The sequence below is a fragment of the Pantherophis guttatus genome, chromosome 1 (genome assembly GCF_059756535.1).
Source record: "Pantherophis guttatus breed Tessera chromosome 1, ASM5975653v1, whole genome shotgun sequence".
In the NCBI taxonomy this organism is placed as follows: domain Eukaryota; kingdom Metazoa; phylum Chordata; class Lepidosauria; order Squamata; family Colubridae; genus Pantherophis; species Pantherophis guttatus.
The window spans coordinates 290588122-290603483 of NC_142063.1; the positions used below are offsets into that span (position 1 = coordinate 290588122).

At 37.5% G+C, this 15362-nt stretch overlaps 1 protein-coding gene across 3 annotated transcripts in view; it reads right to left on the reverse strand.

The window, feature by feature from the left end:
- LOC117671808 (uncharacterized) overlaps window positions 1–15362 on the reverse strand; it is a 108602-nt gene that overhangs the window by 43899 nt on the left and 49341 nt on the right. For 2 of the 3 annotated variants that reach the window (XM_060692451.2, XM_034428002.3), the window contains exon 4: window positions 9599–9652. The exons of the other annotated variant lie outside the window; for it this stretch is intronic. In XM_060692451.2, the coding sequence (XP_060548434.1) occupies window positions 9599–9652 (54 nt within the window). The remainder of the gene's footprint in view (window positions 1–9598; window positions 9653–15362) is intronic. 3 annotated transcript variants of the gene reach the window in all.

Consider the following 15362-nt stretch of genomic DNA (forward strand, 5'->3'; position numbering starts at 1 on the left):
AAAACCGCATGGTTTTGTACAGACCCCGGTGTGCACGTTTCACCTCTCCTGTGGGAGCTGCATTGGTTGCTGATTTGTTTCCGGGTGCAATTCAAGGTGCTGGTTGTCACCTTTAAAGTCCTTCATGGCTTGGGACAAGGTTATCTGAGGGACCATCTCTTGCCTGTCACATCTACCCAACCCATCAGAGTGGGGAGGCAGGGAATGTTGCGGGTCCCATCCCCAAGGGAGATACATCAGTCGTGAAATGTAAAATTTGTTACTACCGGTTCTGTGGGCGTGACTTGGGGGGGGGTAATGTGACTGGGTGGGCGTGGCCAACTTTTTTAAAAAAAAAACTTTTAAAAGCATTTTTTTCTACAACCTTAACAGGTTGCAGAAAAAAATGCTTTTAAAAGCCTCTGATGATCAGGCAACTCATCTGGGATCATCAGAGGCTTTTAAAGGCATTTTTTTTCCTACAACCTCTTTGGCCGAAGAGGTTGTAGAAAAAAATGCTTTTAAAAGCCTCTGACGATCCCAGCTGAGCTGCACGATTATCAGAGGCTTTTTTTTTTTTTTTTTTACTTTTAAAGGCATTTTTTCGGCTGGAGAGGTTGTAGAAAAAATGCTTTTAAAAGTAAAAAAAAAAGCCTCTGATGATCACGCGGCTCAGCTGGGCATGGGGGGGGGAGCAGGGATTTTTGCTACCGGTTCTCCGAACCATCTGCCACCATCGCTACCGGATCGGGCGATCTGGTCCAAACCAGGAGCATTTTATCCCTGAGATACACCTGGTGGGACCCAGAAGAAGGGCCTTCTCCGTGGTGGCTCCCTCTCTCTGGAACATCATTCCCCCAGAGATTAGAATGGCCCCCACTCTAATACTCTTCTGGAAGGCGCTGAAAACCTGGTTTTGCCAGCAGGCCTGGGGAACCTAGAGCAGGATGAAGCCCATTAAATGGCTCGTGTGATCTGCTGTTGCCAGTGGAAGAAGTGGGAGGGTGATTTTGTTATATTGTACTATATCTATTTATTTGCTTCTTTTTGTTAGTTTTTATTGTTTTAAATATGATTTTCTATTCTGTAAGCTGCCTTGAGTCACCATGGGCGAATAGGCGGCAATATAAATTAAATACATACATACATACATACATACATACATACATACATACATACACACACACATACTTTCTCAAAATTTTTAAAATTTCTAATTACTCATTATTAGCATACAGAACAAGTTTATAGTTAACTATACTAGTTCTTTCTTTTTTCTTTCTCTTCTCTCCAATTTCTTTGTCCTGGTACAGCATATGGATAATTACTAAAAACTGAACATAGTCAGGAGGAAAAAGCTATTTGTTTAAGAGGAACTGCCTTCAAAATAGGACTTAAACTATTCCACCCTTAAATACTTGACCCATACGATTCTTTTGCCTGACTTTTCAGTAAGCATTTAGTCAAACAAATAAGCAGATTATTGAAGAACAAAAATTAGATTAGCGATTAGATTGCACTATTTCTGGGTGGACTAAATGTGTGTGTGTGGGGGGGGAGAGCTTTGTCTAGTTTCCTACTTTTACACTACAAATATTTATTCCAGTAATATGCCAAAAAGTCAGCATGCCTAAAAGGGAATAAACATGGTCAGTTAAAGCTAATCCTAAAATTATTTTTATTTTTAAAATGAAAGGAAAGAAGGAAGAACTATCCCAGTAGCTAAAATAGAAGCTCCAAAGTTTTGGAGAAATATCATTTAGTTCACAGTGATTTCAGATATACTTCCAAGATACTAATATATAGCAAAAGAATTTCACAATTCATACTTCAAAATGCTCTCAACCAGAGAATTGTAACAAGATGAAACAAAGTAAATGTAAACATAATTTATGTGATCCTCATTACAGATGAATTTATGTAGTAGGTGAATTGATACAAAAAAGCAACCAAGCTCAGAGAGCACGAAGGACCCCTCATTTCAACCGTAAATTACAAATATTCTCCTTTATTGGAAACAACTAATGTAGATTTCAGGTTTTACTAAGTTACACTTTTTTGTGTTATATCCATTAATTGGTTTCTAGATTGAATTTTATTGCCAGACTATGTGTATAAACATAACAAATAAATTATTTGAGTAGCTGCTCCTCTCTCTTCAGTTATATTGTCCCTGATTATATTGTTACATCATATAATACATCTTGTTCATTCTTGGCACAAGGCAAAACTTTTGCCAATGAGGTGAAGTCTTCAATGCCTACTCAATTCCAAGTTGAAAAATAAGATTGTTGTTTTAAGATGGCACAAAGTTTCATCTATCTACAGTGGCCTTTCAGTCTACTAAAAGAATTATTAAGGGAAATTGTTTGATGATTCTGGTCCAAATCCAAGGAACAAATGGTATCAAGATAAGACCTAATCTTTCTTTTTTCTGTTCCAGCTTAATTTACATTGCAAACAGCACAAACGAAGGGAAGAATTTTGTATGGAACTTAAATTACCAGGGAAAAAAGAGAGATGAAATACAGAGTCATCTCTGTATCTAGAAATTCTCTGATACATGTAAGGTACTTGACACATGCTCAAGAATAGTCCCCTGATTATTTGCTAGAACTATAGCCAAAGGGACAGTCCAGTATTCAAATGTTTGAAAGAGCTCAAAAGTTTCTAGGGTTATTTTTTTTTTTTAAATCTCTTTAGAAAAATGTAGAGAAAAACATGTTCTCAACATAGCATTGCTTTTATAGAGAAAAATACACCCAGTATTTTTGCTGAGTTGTTCTTCTAATATGGAATTCATTCTGGATGGTTGTGTGTCAATAGGAGACACGCCAAAACAAGCAACGTACATGTACAAAATGTTGTATGAAGTAATTAAAAGAGATTGACTATTCCCCCATCCTGCAAAAAAAAAAAAAAAAAAAAAGGAGTTGCACATGTTGAATAGCTTGCAAGAACCTCAGAATATTTCAATTAAAAAACAAAACAAAACTAAGGTGACCAGATTTTAACATTGGTAAAGAGGGACATTGTGGGCGTGGCTTATTTTGTGGGCATGGCTAGCTGGTCATGTGACTGGGTGGGCGTGGCTAGCTGGTCATGTGACCGGGTGGCCATGGCTATGTGTATAGGGTAAGGTGAACAGATTTTAACATTGGTAAGAGGGACACCATTGTGGGCGTGGCTTATTGTGTGGGCGTGGCTTGGAGGCCATGTGACTGGGTGGGCGTGGCTAGCTGGTCATGTGACCGGGTGGCCATGGCTATGTGTATAGGGACTACTCAGAGGGCTGGAAAGTCATTTCTGACAGGTCCTCACACTTTTGACTGGTCCTCACACTTATGACCATCCTCACATTTATGCCCGTGCAGCATTCTTAACAACCATGTCACTCATTTCACAATGCTTCTCTTCACCATGGTGACAAGATAGGGCAAAAACGTAAAATGTGAGGACAGTCGTAAGTTCGAGGACTGGTCAAAAGTGTGAGGACCAGTCAAAAATAACTTTTTCAGCCCTCTGAGTAGTCCATATGCACAAAAGGACTAACCAGAGGGCTGAAAAAAGTCATTTCTGACAGGTCCTCACACTTTTGACTGATCCTCACACTTATGACCATCCTCACATTTATGCCTGTGCAGCATTCTTAACAACCATGTCACTCATTTCACAACTGCTTCTCTTCACCATGGTGACAAGATAGGGCAAAAAACATAAAATGTGAGGACAGTCGTAAGTTCGAGGACTGGTCAAAAGTGCGAGGACCAGTCAAAAATAACTTTTTCAGCCCTCTGAGTAGTCCATATGCATAAAAGGATACAGTAATAGAGAGGGATGAAGGAAGGGAAGGGAAATTAGAGTAGGAGTGATGGTTAAGAGAGGGAGGAAGAGAGGAGGAGAAGGAGAAAGGAGAGGAAGTAGGGAGGAGAAAAAGAGGGTGGGGGGAAGAGAAAGTAAGAAGGAAAGAAAAGAGAGGTGGTAGGTTTGAGGAGAAAGATTGCTGTACAATAAAAAAGATGAAAGGGAAGAAAGCCAACCCCAAACAAATATAAAGATATTAAGATAAAGAATGAATTGTTAAACTTTAAAGAATAAAAGAGAACAAATATGAATAAATAGCAATAATTAGAAACACACATACATACAATGTATTTTCTTTGAACAGAATATTTGGCTGGTTCACAAATTTAAACAGTGTTTAGTCATTTCAATTAAATTTACAATTTCTATATTTCCTTTTTGCCATATTTATTCCTCATCTATTTTTTTAAAAAAACAATATTACCCTTCATCCTCATCTCTAATCTTAATCAAATTCAATTTTTCCCTTCTATTCTATTTTATACCCCTTCCCATTGTCATCTATTTTTATATCCATCCTCACATTGGTTAATTATGTAATTATGTAATACAGTTGTTTAATACAAATTCAACATTTTAATATAAATCAATTAGTTATATAACTATCTTTTTTGTATATTAATCAATATGAACATGAATATTCCAATTATTTCCATGCAATCCAATTTCTTACAAATCAATTAATTATACTTACCAATAATAATAAACCAAATAATTTCCCCCATATATTCCTCCAAACCACAACTTAACCATTTCTGCTTTCAACACAGTATACAATTAACAGTATCTCAATTATTACAATTCCCTAGTTAAAAAGAGCTTTTTTTTCTTTTGTGTTTTAAAATCTTGAACTCTCCTCTTTTGCCCTAAATAATTTCCCATTGTTTACACCTACCTTTTTTGGTGAGGAAAAGGAAAATAAATCTGCTGCCTAATTTTCCAACGTTGCAAGCAAACAGCAAAGCCAACAGCCAGTTTCACTTTCGTTTTGAGCTTGGTTTGCACAAAGAGAAAAAAAAAACTGCTGGAGCAATTTAGGAAGAGCAGAGCCCTGCGCAAATCAGCTGAGAGGGGGAAGCCGAGCTAATCAACGTAGGGCGGCCCTTTGAAGCCCCGCGGCAAGAGTTTAAACAGGTTTTTTCCCTCTAGCCAGCAGCGGGGATTCAGGAGGCAGAATGAAAAATCGGGACTTTTTTAAAACGCCGCGGGACGCGGGACAAATTGCTCAAAAGCGGGACTGTCCCGCCAAAAGCGGGACGTCTGGACACCTTAAACAAAACACAAATCCAGAGGTTGAAGAGAAAAACTGCCAACACGTTGAGACTCCAGTTCTCAGGTGGGAGAAGAGATGGTAGCCTGGCACTAGGAACCAGGAATACACTGGAGTGGAATTGGGACAGCGACAGAAGAATAGCACCTATAAAGGTTTTGATTTCATGTGCATACTTGCAATGTCAGGACTTTATTCCATGGTCTAAAAGATGATTTCAAAAACTTGGTACAAATTAAGCCCTTGCAACAGTTATCTTAGAGATCATTTTTATACATGATGCACTCAGGCAACATGGCATTTTAAAATTCATTTTTGCTTCCACATTTTTAAAATGGCATTGTTGCATGCCTTGATTTACTGGTAAATTACACTTGCAGCTTTTAGAAGAAAAGCTAGATGTAGAAATTATAATTAGGGCTAGGAAAAGAAACCTCTGTTTCAGTTTTAGGCTGTAATATATTTGCTAGTGAAAGAACAATCCTGCACTGCTTTGAAAAACAGAGCAAACATACATACACCCAAAAGGCACAGATCTCTTTCTCTAGAACAGGAGTGTCAAACTTGCGGTGTCACATTGTCGTCACGTGACATATTGTGACTTCCCCCCTTCGCTAAACGGGGTGGGCGTGGCCAGTGGGTGTTGCATCTGGGCCATGGGCCACAAGTTTCACACCCCTGCTCTAGACCTAAGAATGCTATGGAGAATTGTGGGCCACAGCAATCCACCCTAATCTGGGAATAAAACCCTTTTCTAGGTTGCATTTTGCCTTAATCCATAGGAATGTATTTCCTTCTTCCTTTACCTCAGAGATGGAAACAAGTTTTCCAAATCCTTTAAACTTTGGAACAGTTTACATAGTGAAATTAATACCAACAGTAGCATCATTTAGGATCTACTGTATCTAGTTATATTTATTTCCTTGTCCTTTAAGAAACAAATAAAAAAAATCAAGCAGGGTGATAAGATTGCAGAACGGCTTTCAGAAGCGAGTGTCTTATCTGGGCAATATGAAGACGTGTTCTTGAGCTTTACTTCAGGAAATCAGAAGAAAGAATAGCCACTATGTAGTGAGCAGACTAACCCGATTAGTTCACTTCCAAAAACTACAGGAAAAACATGACATTATAGAAAAACACAAAAAAAAAGTTCTGGTTTTTGGCAGCAATCCGCTGTGCAAGTTACTCAGTAGTGATTCATTAACACTTCCTCAGTTATTGTACATTAAAAAAAAAAAAGCTAGCAGAAAACCTTAACACTGGCTGATTTAGGCTAGCAATATTAAAGGGGCTTGTTGTGGTCTGCCAGCAGCCTGCGGAGCTGGCAACAGAGTCAGACAGTGAGGAGGCTGGGGAGGACCAAGGGCCAGTCCTGGAGTCTGGGGAAGGCTCGGGCAAGGGCTTTGCATCAGAGGCAGAGAAAGGGCCATCTGGGAGGTACATGCTGCTTCCAGAGCCTCCAGAGTCAGACCTCAGCGAGGCAGAGGAACAGAGGGAGCCTATTCCCAATGCGTACATGCGCAGGGCTGCCAGGAGGCAAGAACTACTAAAACAAAAGGGACAACTTTGGAGTAGGGCTGGGAGATGATTGGTCCTTCCCATAAGACTTAAAAGAGGAGTAAAGGCACGTGGGCCTTTGCAAGAAGCAATGTTTGTTCATTCAGTTCAGCTTAAAGCCTGAAGCTCTGTTTGATTCTGGACTCCGTGTGGCTTTGCCAATTAGGTCTTTGGCAGCGTGTCAAGGGAAATAAAGGTGGGTGATTATCCCGAAGGACTTCTCCCAAAGGACTCTTTATAACTAATTGGGACTCCTCTGTGAATGAACAGAATTCATAACTGTTGCAATAAAAGAGGTTTTTGGGACTACTTGTGTGTTCAGAACAGGTCTCTGTCTGGAAAAAAAATCCAAACAGATGAGGATTCTGCTTCCATCATTAAAGAGAGCTCTCAATTTGCAATCATCAAAAACAAGATGCCATTTATTTGGCCTCTTGACCAATCCATCCTCAAATTTTTGCCCTATATTTATGAGAAGTAGAAATCACAGGATGAAAGGTATGGAACTTGAGTTTATTTATTAGATTTTTATCCATCTTTATTACTTTATAGGTAACTCAAGAAAGTAAACATACATTAATACTCGGCTATGGAGATTCTCAATCATCCAGGGCATGGTTGTCCCAAAAGTGCTTTTCCAAAAAGCAACTGGATCTTTTTCTTCAACAGTAGAAGCTTCTTGGATGGGAAGCAAAACATTTTCAAGAAAAAAAACCAAGGAAGTCTAATTGCATTTTGGAAAAGCACCTTTGGGATACATAATACTCCTTCCCCCTCCTATTTTCCCCACAGTAACAACCCTGTGAGGTGGGTTGGGCTCAGAGAGACTGATTGGCCCAAAGTCACCCAACTGGCTTTCACACCTAAGGCAAGATTAGAATTCAGTCTCCTGGTTTCTAAGTCAGATTTTTAACTGGTACAGCAAACTGACTGAAATTAAATTAACTTTCTTAAATGATTCCTTCAATTGTAGTATTATAAACTGTGCAGAAATAATTCCTGAAGTGCTCCCATATTGTACACTTCTACCCTATTTATATTTATGAGGGATCAATGTATCTATATTTTCTAGTTGCCCTATTTTAATACAGAGCATTTAGAAACAAGAAAAAGAGAGAAAAGGGTGCCGGCTTTAAGCAAAACAAACCCCCTTTATCCTGGGAGTTAGCGAAGGAATACAGTACCTTGTTTTACAGAAATAGCATTTCAACTGGAAAGTATATATCAGCTTGTAGATACTGAAAACTTAATATACAGTTACTAAAATGAAAGTACTGTGAAGAACTGTTCTGAAGCTTCATGAGTCGAAATCATTACTTTATTGACTAATAAACTGCAAACCAAGTACGGTATTTTCACCTTCAAGTTTCTATTGTTTCTCCCATACGATGACAAATACAGTTTCTCCTTTATAACAGGCCTATTGACAGAGCAGAAATGTGTTTTTTTCTCCTCCATGGTTATCCCTGGTAATAAATAACTAATATTTTTTAATCACCTTAAATATATATATAAAAAAAAATCCCCACACATACATTTGGCTTAATTATTCAGAAATGTAATTCAAGCTGCTGGCTATTACCTTTAAAGTTCTACATGGTTTGGAGCCTGGTTATTTTCAAGAACTTTTATTCCAAATAGAAACTGCCTGCCCCGGAAATACTTCCTCTTAAGGTGTGGTGGCTGATGAGCATTTTCTACAGGAGATTCCCTTGTGTGGAATGGACTCCACCCAGAATAAAACCTGTACTCTCCCAACATTCATGAAGTATTTAAAAATTTGCCTAGTCCAAAAGCTTTTGGGAATTAAAGCAGCTGTTAGATGGCTGTACCTGGCACAATTTAAGGGGGCTAGTAACATGTATTATTAAAGCTGTTTGTGATGATTAGATGGGTTACTTGCAGTTGTTTTATGGTTATTGCATTTCTTTGCTATGTTATTCTATCTGCGTGCTTGCAAGCCACTTAGTGTCACAGTGATTTGAAATGGCATATAAGCCTTCATACAGAAAATAAATGACTTGCATATAAGCATATTCTGAAATGTTCTTGTGATACAATGGGGCAGTAATATAATCCATCATTGGCTAAAATTAAGCGATTTAGGAAAGGGTGGATTAAAAAACATGGATTTTGCAAGAGTATAAAAAAAGGAAATATATGTAAATATACCATCGTCCCTACAATAGGATTATTACCAGTGGTGAAATCCAATTTTTTTTACTACCGGTTCTGGGGGTGTGGCTTGGTGGGCGTGATGTGGCTTGGTGGGCGTGGCAGGGGAAAGATACTGCAAAATCCCCATTCTCTCTCCACTCTGGGGCCAGCCAGAGGTGGCATTTGCTAGTTCTCCGAACTACTCAAAATTTCCGCTACCGGTTCTCCAGAACCTGTCAGACCTGCTGGATTTCACGCCTGATTATTACCTTCAGTTATTAACTTATCCTACTAGTTTAACCCATAACATTAACTTATTCTATAACATACTAATTAATGTTTTTCTTTGGCAATTAATAATCTATCCTTGAAGAACTCTTACATTTTATAATTTCTACTATGCAGGAAACTATGACAAAACTGTATGTGTGTGCGTGCATAATTTTTTCAGGGCAAATGAATACCATGATAAACATTGCTTTCCAGAACATAAGCAGAGCAAGGGCAAAAAAATGGGAGCTGAAACTTACATTTAATTATATTTAAATATGAATTTAATTACATTTTCATTCAATTAATCAAGTTCAGTTAATATGATCATCCCCTCTATATTTAATTCTTTGCAGTTCCCAGTGTATGTTACTAAAAACCAAGAATTTTTATAAGGGAACTGGAAGGCCATCAGCTGTGGACTTTTGCTCTATGGAATGCTCATGATTTTGACACAAATGAAGGAAAGGAAAAGAAAAATGTATCTATGGCTCAACTTACGCGGATTTTGATGATCCTTGTCTTTGTACCACAATTCTTCTTAAACAGCATCTTCTAAAAGAGAAGCAAAAACCTAAGGTGAAAGTCAGCTAAAGCTTGAATGAGAAATGTAACATCACCTCATAATGAACATCAGTGGAGTATTAGAAAGGAGCCTGAAGAGTGCATTAAAATAATTTTTAAAAATCCAACACTTTGAACTTAAAGAGTGTTATTGCATTAGAAATGGGGAGCAGTTCAAAATGACTGTGTCATCTCTAAATGAGATAGAAGAAAAACAGAGTAAACTTCTGGCTGTAAGTATTACCAGTTGGTATATAATAGGACTACCTTGGTACATAATTCACCTTTTTAATGTTATCCGGTTATATTTTACTCTTAATTAACTAAACTGTGTACCTGATGCAATTCATTCTAAAAGAATCACAAGCATTTTTCTATATGCATATATGATTCCCTAGATGCCCACATTTTGAATATTAGTTTAGCAATATTTCTATTCTTCCCTTAACAATTGTTTTACAGTGTTCACTGGAAAAAAATACCATTAAGCCTTTAAATTCATGGCACAGATTTGATTTGATTCGATTTAAAGAGAAATCAACAGTTTAAAAAATTAAATAAATGACATATAAACTTTAAAAATTTCAAAGGACAATCGCTGAATTATGCTGCTGCAAGACAAGAGATGTCTATTCGGAATGTCAGTTCTACCCTTATATTTCTCATGTAATGGAAGTGGGGTAATTAAAAAGCTATTATATAAAAGTTTGCCTGCCTTTTTCCAACTGCATCCTATTTGCCCATAGCTATTTTGTAAACAACCATGCCCTTAAGGGATGGTTATTTTGTAAGACACCCAGAGTTCCTGTCAAAATTTAAAAAATTTTAAAAATGACTGCAATCTTCTAACTGTTAAGAATTCCTGCCTATTTGTCCTTGCTCATTATATTTACATTTTCTTCAGTGGAAGATGAAAATTTATGTGGGGAAAATATAACCTGCCTTTTCTCTATTCCTATGCATTTGCTGGTTGATGAACTGTGGTCACTTTTTATTCAGGGTTAGCTAGAACATTGCTATTACTTAATGCTAGCAACTTAACATTAAATTTCTTGCTATCTTTTTGTTGTGTGCCTCTTAAAGAAGGCATTGTCCTACTAAGGCAATCTAAAAAGACTTTAAAATAAGTTAATTTAGTAGCAGCCTAATGTGCTACTAAATTCTAGTAAGTAAAGCTCCTATTCTCCATGCCAGGTAAAAGTAGTGCCAGCTACTTTTCTAGATCTCAATTAGATCTCTATTAGATGCAGCAAAACAAGATCCCACAGTAGCCAATTCTTATTCTGCAATGTTATGTCATTAAGTATCTTCCCATTTTGTTAAGAATTTGTTTAAACTATTTATATTAGCAATAGTTGGGGATGCCAAGTATTTCTACTTGAAACTTCCTGCATCTGCTCTTCCTTATTTAGCAATGTGAAAGAAATCTGACATAGATTTGTAAGATAATTGGTCTTATAATGGACTGCACATTTGCAGTAACAAAGTCTGATAATGTTTTTGTTCTCATCAAAAATCTGCAAAAAAAAGATGTCTCCTTGCAGAAAAGAAGCACGCATCACAAAAATTTGTATTAGAATTATTTATGTATATTAGAGAAATTAGCATGTTGAAAACTCCAGTAGGAAAATTTGGGAATGACAAACTCCTATGAAGTCTATACCTGACTTTTAACTGAAGAAAGATCAATACAATGAAAATGTACAATAGTAACACCAGATTTCTAGAAATATCCATATTTATTAGATTTGTATCTTGCCTTTCATTCAAAGCATGAGACAAAATGTACATCACACAATGATCAGGGATTATGGCAGAGAGTAGATTTGAACTTGGGTTGAACCCAATACCAAGTCAACACTTTAACTAGTATACCTCTAAATCAGTCATCTTCCCACTTCTCCTGCCTCTAAGTATCTGCTTTATATGCATAACAGCACACATTAATTTCTACTGTCATGCAGTAAAGCCATGCAACAGCTTCTCCAATCAGTTTCAAAAGTTACGTGTGGCAAAGGCCACAGATATTACATTTGTTTGTTTGTATCCTGCCTTTATTATTTTTACAAACAACTCAAGGCAGCAAACATACCCAACACACCTTCTTCCTCCTATTTTCTCCACAAGAACAACCTTGTGAGGTGGGTTGGGCTGAGAGAGAGAGAGAGAGTGACTGCCCAAAGCCACTCAGCTGACTTTCATGGCTAAGGCAGGACTTGAACTCGCTTTCTAGCCTAGTGCTTTACTACTAGACCAAACTGGCTCTTATCCTGCCTTTCCTTTGGGAAGTCAAGACAGAGCATCTCCCCTAATTTTACATACTGTATGAACCAGCCCATGGGTTAGGCTAAGCTGGGAGAAGTTGAAGTGTTCAAAATCACCAGCTGGCTTCAAATGGGGATTTGAATCTTGATCTCCCCAGTCCCAATTCAATAGATTAACTATTATACTGTGCAGGTTCATTGTGAGGTAGAAATTCATACCAACAATGGTTAATATCAAATTACTTCTTTCAGTGTTATTATCTTTTTTTTTTCTCTTTTACGCCTTGGACTTCTATTGCTTTTAGTGAGATGGACTGGCTTTTTTCTCACCAAGTCATTCAGACCTTTCCCGCAATTTTTGGTAGCCAATTTTTCTCTTCTTTCTCATCACTTCAAAGCAGTTTCCATCTCCGTGCTTCCTCAGCTCCTTTTTCTACTTCTCTCATGCACCAAGCTGCATAAACCTTTCCAATTACATATTTTTCCTGCATACTAAATATACTATTACTTTGTCCCTATGGCATACTCAGCTTGAAAGTTTCAGAGGGCTGAAAGTGATTTTGTTGAATCTTGGGACATGGAAAATTCACAAAATGCATTGGTAAGTTATACCTCCTGAATCAACAACCATTATATTAATTCCATATACAATAACACTTAAAATTTCACAATCATCTTGTTTCTATATAGAGAGAACCAGTTTGGTCTAGTGGTTAAGGCACCAGGCTAGAAACCAAGAGACTGTGAGTTCTAGTTCTGCTTTGGAATGAAAGGTGGCTGGGTGACTTTGGATCACTCACTGTTTCTTAGCCCATGGTGTCAGGGTCAGGCAACAAGCTGGTTGGTCAATTCCTATCACCACCAATGAATCCATGCTTGCTGATCTGGCAAAAGCAGACCCTGCACTTGTGGAAAAATGCTAGGAAGGGGGAAAAATAGTTCCTTGATATTCTGAGAAAAATATCTTGTACTTCAATGCTATAGTCTATTAATAAGGAATTTTCAACGGAAAAGTGACAAGAATCATAGTCAAGCACATCTAGGAGGCATCAGATTAGTGAAGAAGTAAATGACCAAACCCTTTTATCTTCCTATCCCCAAATAAAAAAAGAAAGCCCTTTCTTCTTGTCTTTTTAAATTATGAGTTGGGGGCAAGGATTCTCTCTCAAATTTTATTGAAAACAACACTTCAGAGGACAATATTAGTGCAAAACACTGGGCAATTTTATATCTAAGACTTAAGTTAATTGTCAGTTATTTTGCTACTCTAATTTTCTCCAGTCATACCCTACAGACAACTATCTGGCAAGTTAGAGGTTGAAAAGCTATTTGGAGAGGACATTCTTCTGTTTATTCCTAACCCTCACATTACTATTCCTGTATTGATGCAAATGATATATGCCTTTACTGAAATAGCAGATTTTTTTTACTAACTAGTCCAGATCAGAGTTGATGGCAATAGGTGAAAATTTGGTCACCCTTCCATTTAAGGAATATTAATTTCCAATTTGTACCAAAACCATTAAATATTTAAATATCTGTACTGAAAGATATACTGTAACTCGGTAACATGTAATATAAATAAAGTATATACAGAGGTTTCTTCAGATTTGGATAGATGGTAATCATTAAACTTCAACCTTTGGGGAAAGATGCCTGTTCTCAAAATGAATATTATTTCCACATTAATTTATATTCTGAGAGAAATTCCTGTTTAAATATCTGGAAAATATTTTTGGAAAATAAACACTTTGTTTAGAAATAATTATGGGGTTCTTCGATTCTGAAAATATCTTTACAGAAAATGCAATTACCAATTAATGAGGGAGGATTCGTTTTTCCAAATCTGGGGCTATATAATCAAATTTACCTACTGTGAAATACTAAATACTAGAAGCCAAATATTAATGCCCATTTTACAATTTGGGCAACTTCGAAAGATGTATTCCTATTCAGTTACCTTTGGTTGGATGGACAGTATTAGCATCTAAGTGCAACAGAACTAGAAATGGAATATCTAATAAAACCATATTTGATCCTTTTTGCAATGCTAAATTGACTTTATGGGGAAATCCAATATTAAAATTTGGGAAAAAGATGGCGATATGGAAAAATAGGGAGAGTGTTAATGGACTTTATGTTACAACTTACACAACAAAAAATACTTAAAAGAGTTTATTGGACTCCCATTACACATGTACAGTAAAGGACTATTTACGACAGTATAAAGTTGGAAATGCAATAAAACAATGCTTCTTTAAAAGATATGAGTCTACAATGTCCTATACTTAAACTATAATATACTATACTTAAGTTTAAGTATATAAACTGTACTTAAACTAAGTTTGGAGAGAAAGTACTGGGCTTTATAAATGTTAGTGCAACAACAGCTAAAATTTTCAGTATCATATTCTCCTGAATTACATATCTAGTATGTGGAATTTGACAATTAGACAATGAAAATGGATTCTCTGTGCCCTTACTATAGTAAAAAGACTGTACTGCAACACTGAAAAGATGAGTACATAGTTCCATTTAATCAAAAGACTGAAGGCTTGATTACACTTGTTATTTATGAGTGAATTTTCTATACACAGACTTTGTATGGATAAACAGAATAAAATATGGGAAAATATTATTGCTGTGTTTCTTTCACCTAGAGCAGTGGTGGCTAACCATTTTGCCGTTGCGTGCCAAAAGCGGGGGGAGCACAGGGGTGTCATATGTGTGCACACCCATAATTCAATGCACCTCGCCCCCCCCTGCGCATGCGTGTGTGACCCCCCCATGCTCCGCCCGCTTCTGGCATGTGAAGGCATGGTGGGCCCGGTAGGCCTGTTTTCCACCCTCCCCAGGCTCCAGAGTTTTCTAGAAGCCTGGGGAGGGTGAAAACAGCCTTCCCCATGCCCCCCAGAGGCTCTCCAGAGGCCGGAAATGGCCCGTTTCCCAACTTCTGGTGGGCCTGGAATGCATGAAAATCAGCTGGCTAGTGCACGCATGCACCCTGGAGTTGAGCTAGGGCAACGCTCACGTGCCCACTGATATGGCTCCACGTGCCACCTGTGGCATGCATGCCATAGGTTTGCCATCACGAACCTAGAGATTGGAACATATGTACATTTTCAGGTGGGAGAAAGTCCACACTTTCTGAAGCCTGACTTACAAAAAGCCAAACAATCTCCCTGAAAGATTAAAAGAAGAAAACAATCATGTGTTTTTCTTACCATATTTTCCACAAAGCTAAAATATACTAGATAACCTGGGACCTGTCGGATCATCATTTCAGAGATATTTCATTGTGGGAAACTGGCAGGGAGCATTAGAAATAACAATTGTGTGACTATGGCTGACTGTGGTAGCATGACAGCACTGAAGAAGTCACAACTTTACCAAATTTCAATTCCATGCGAGTTATGGTTTCCGGATTCTCAATGTAT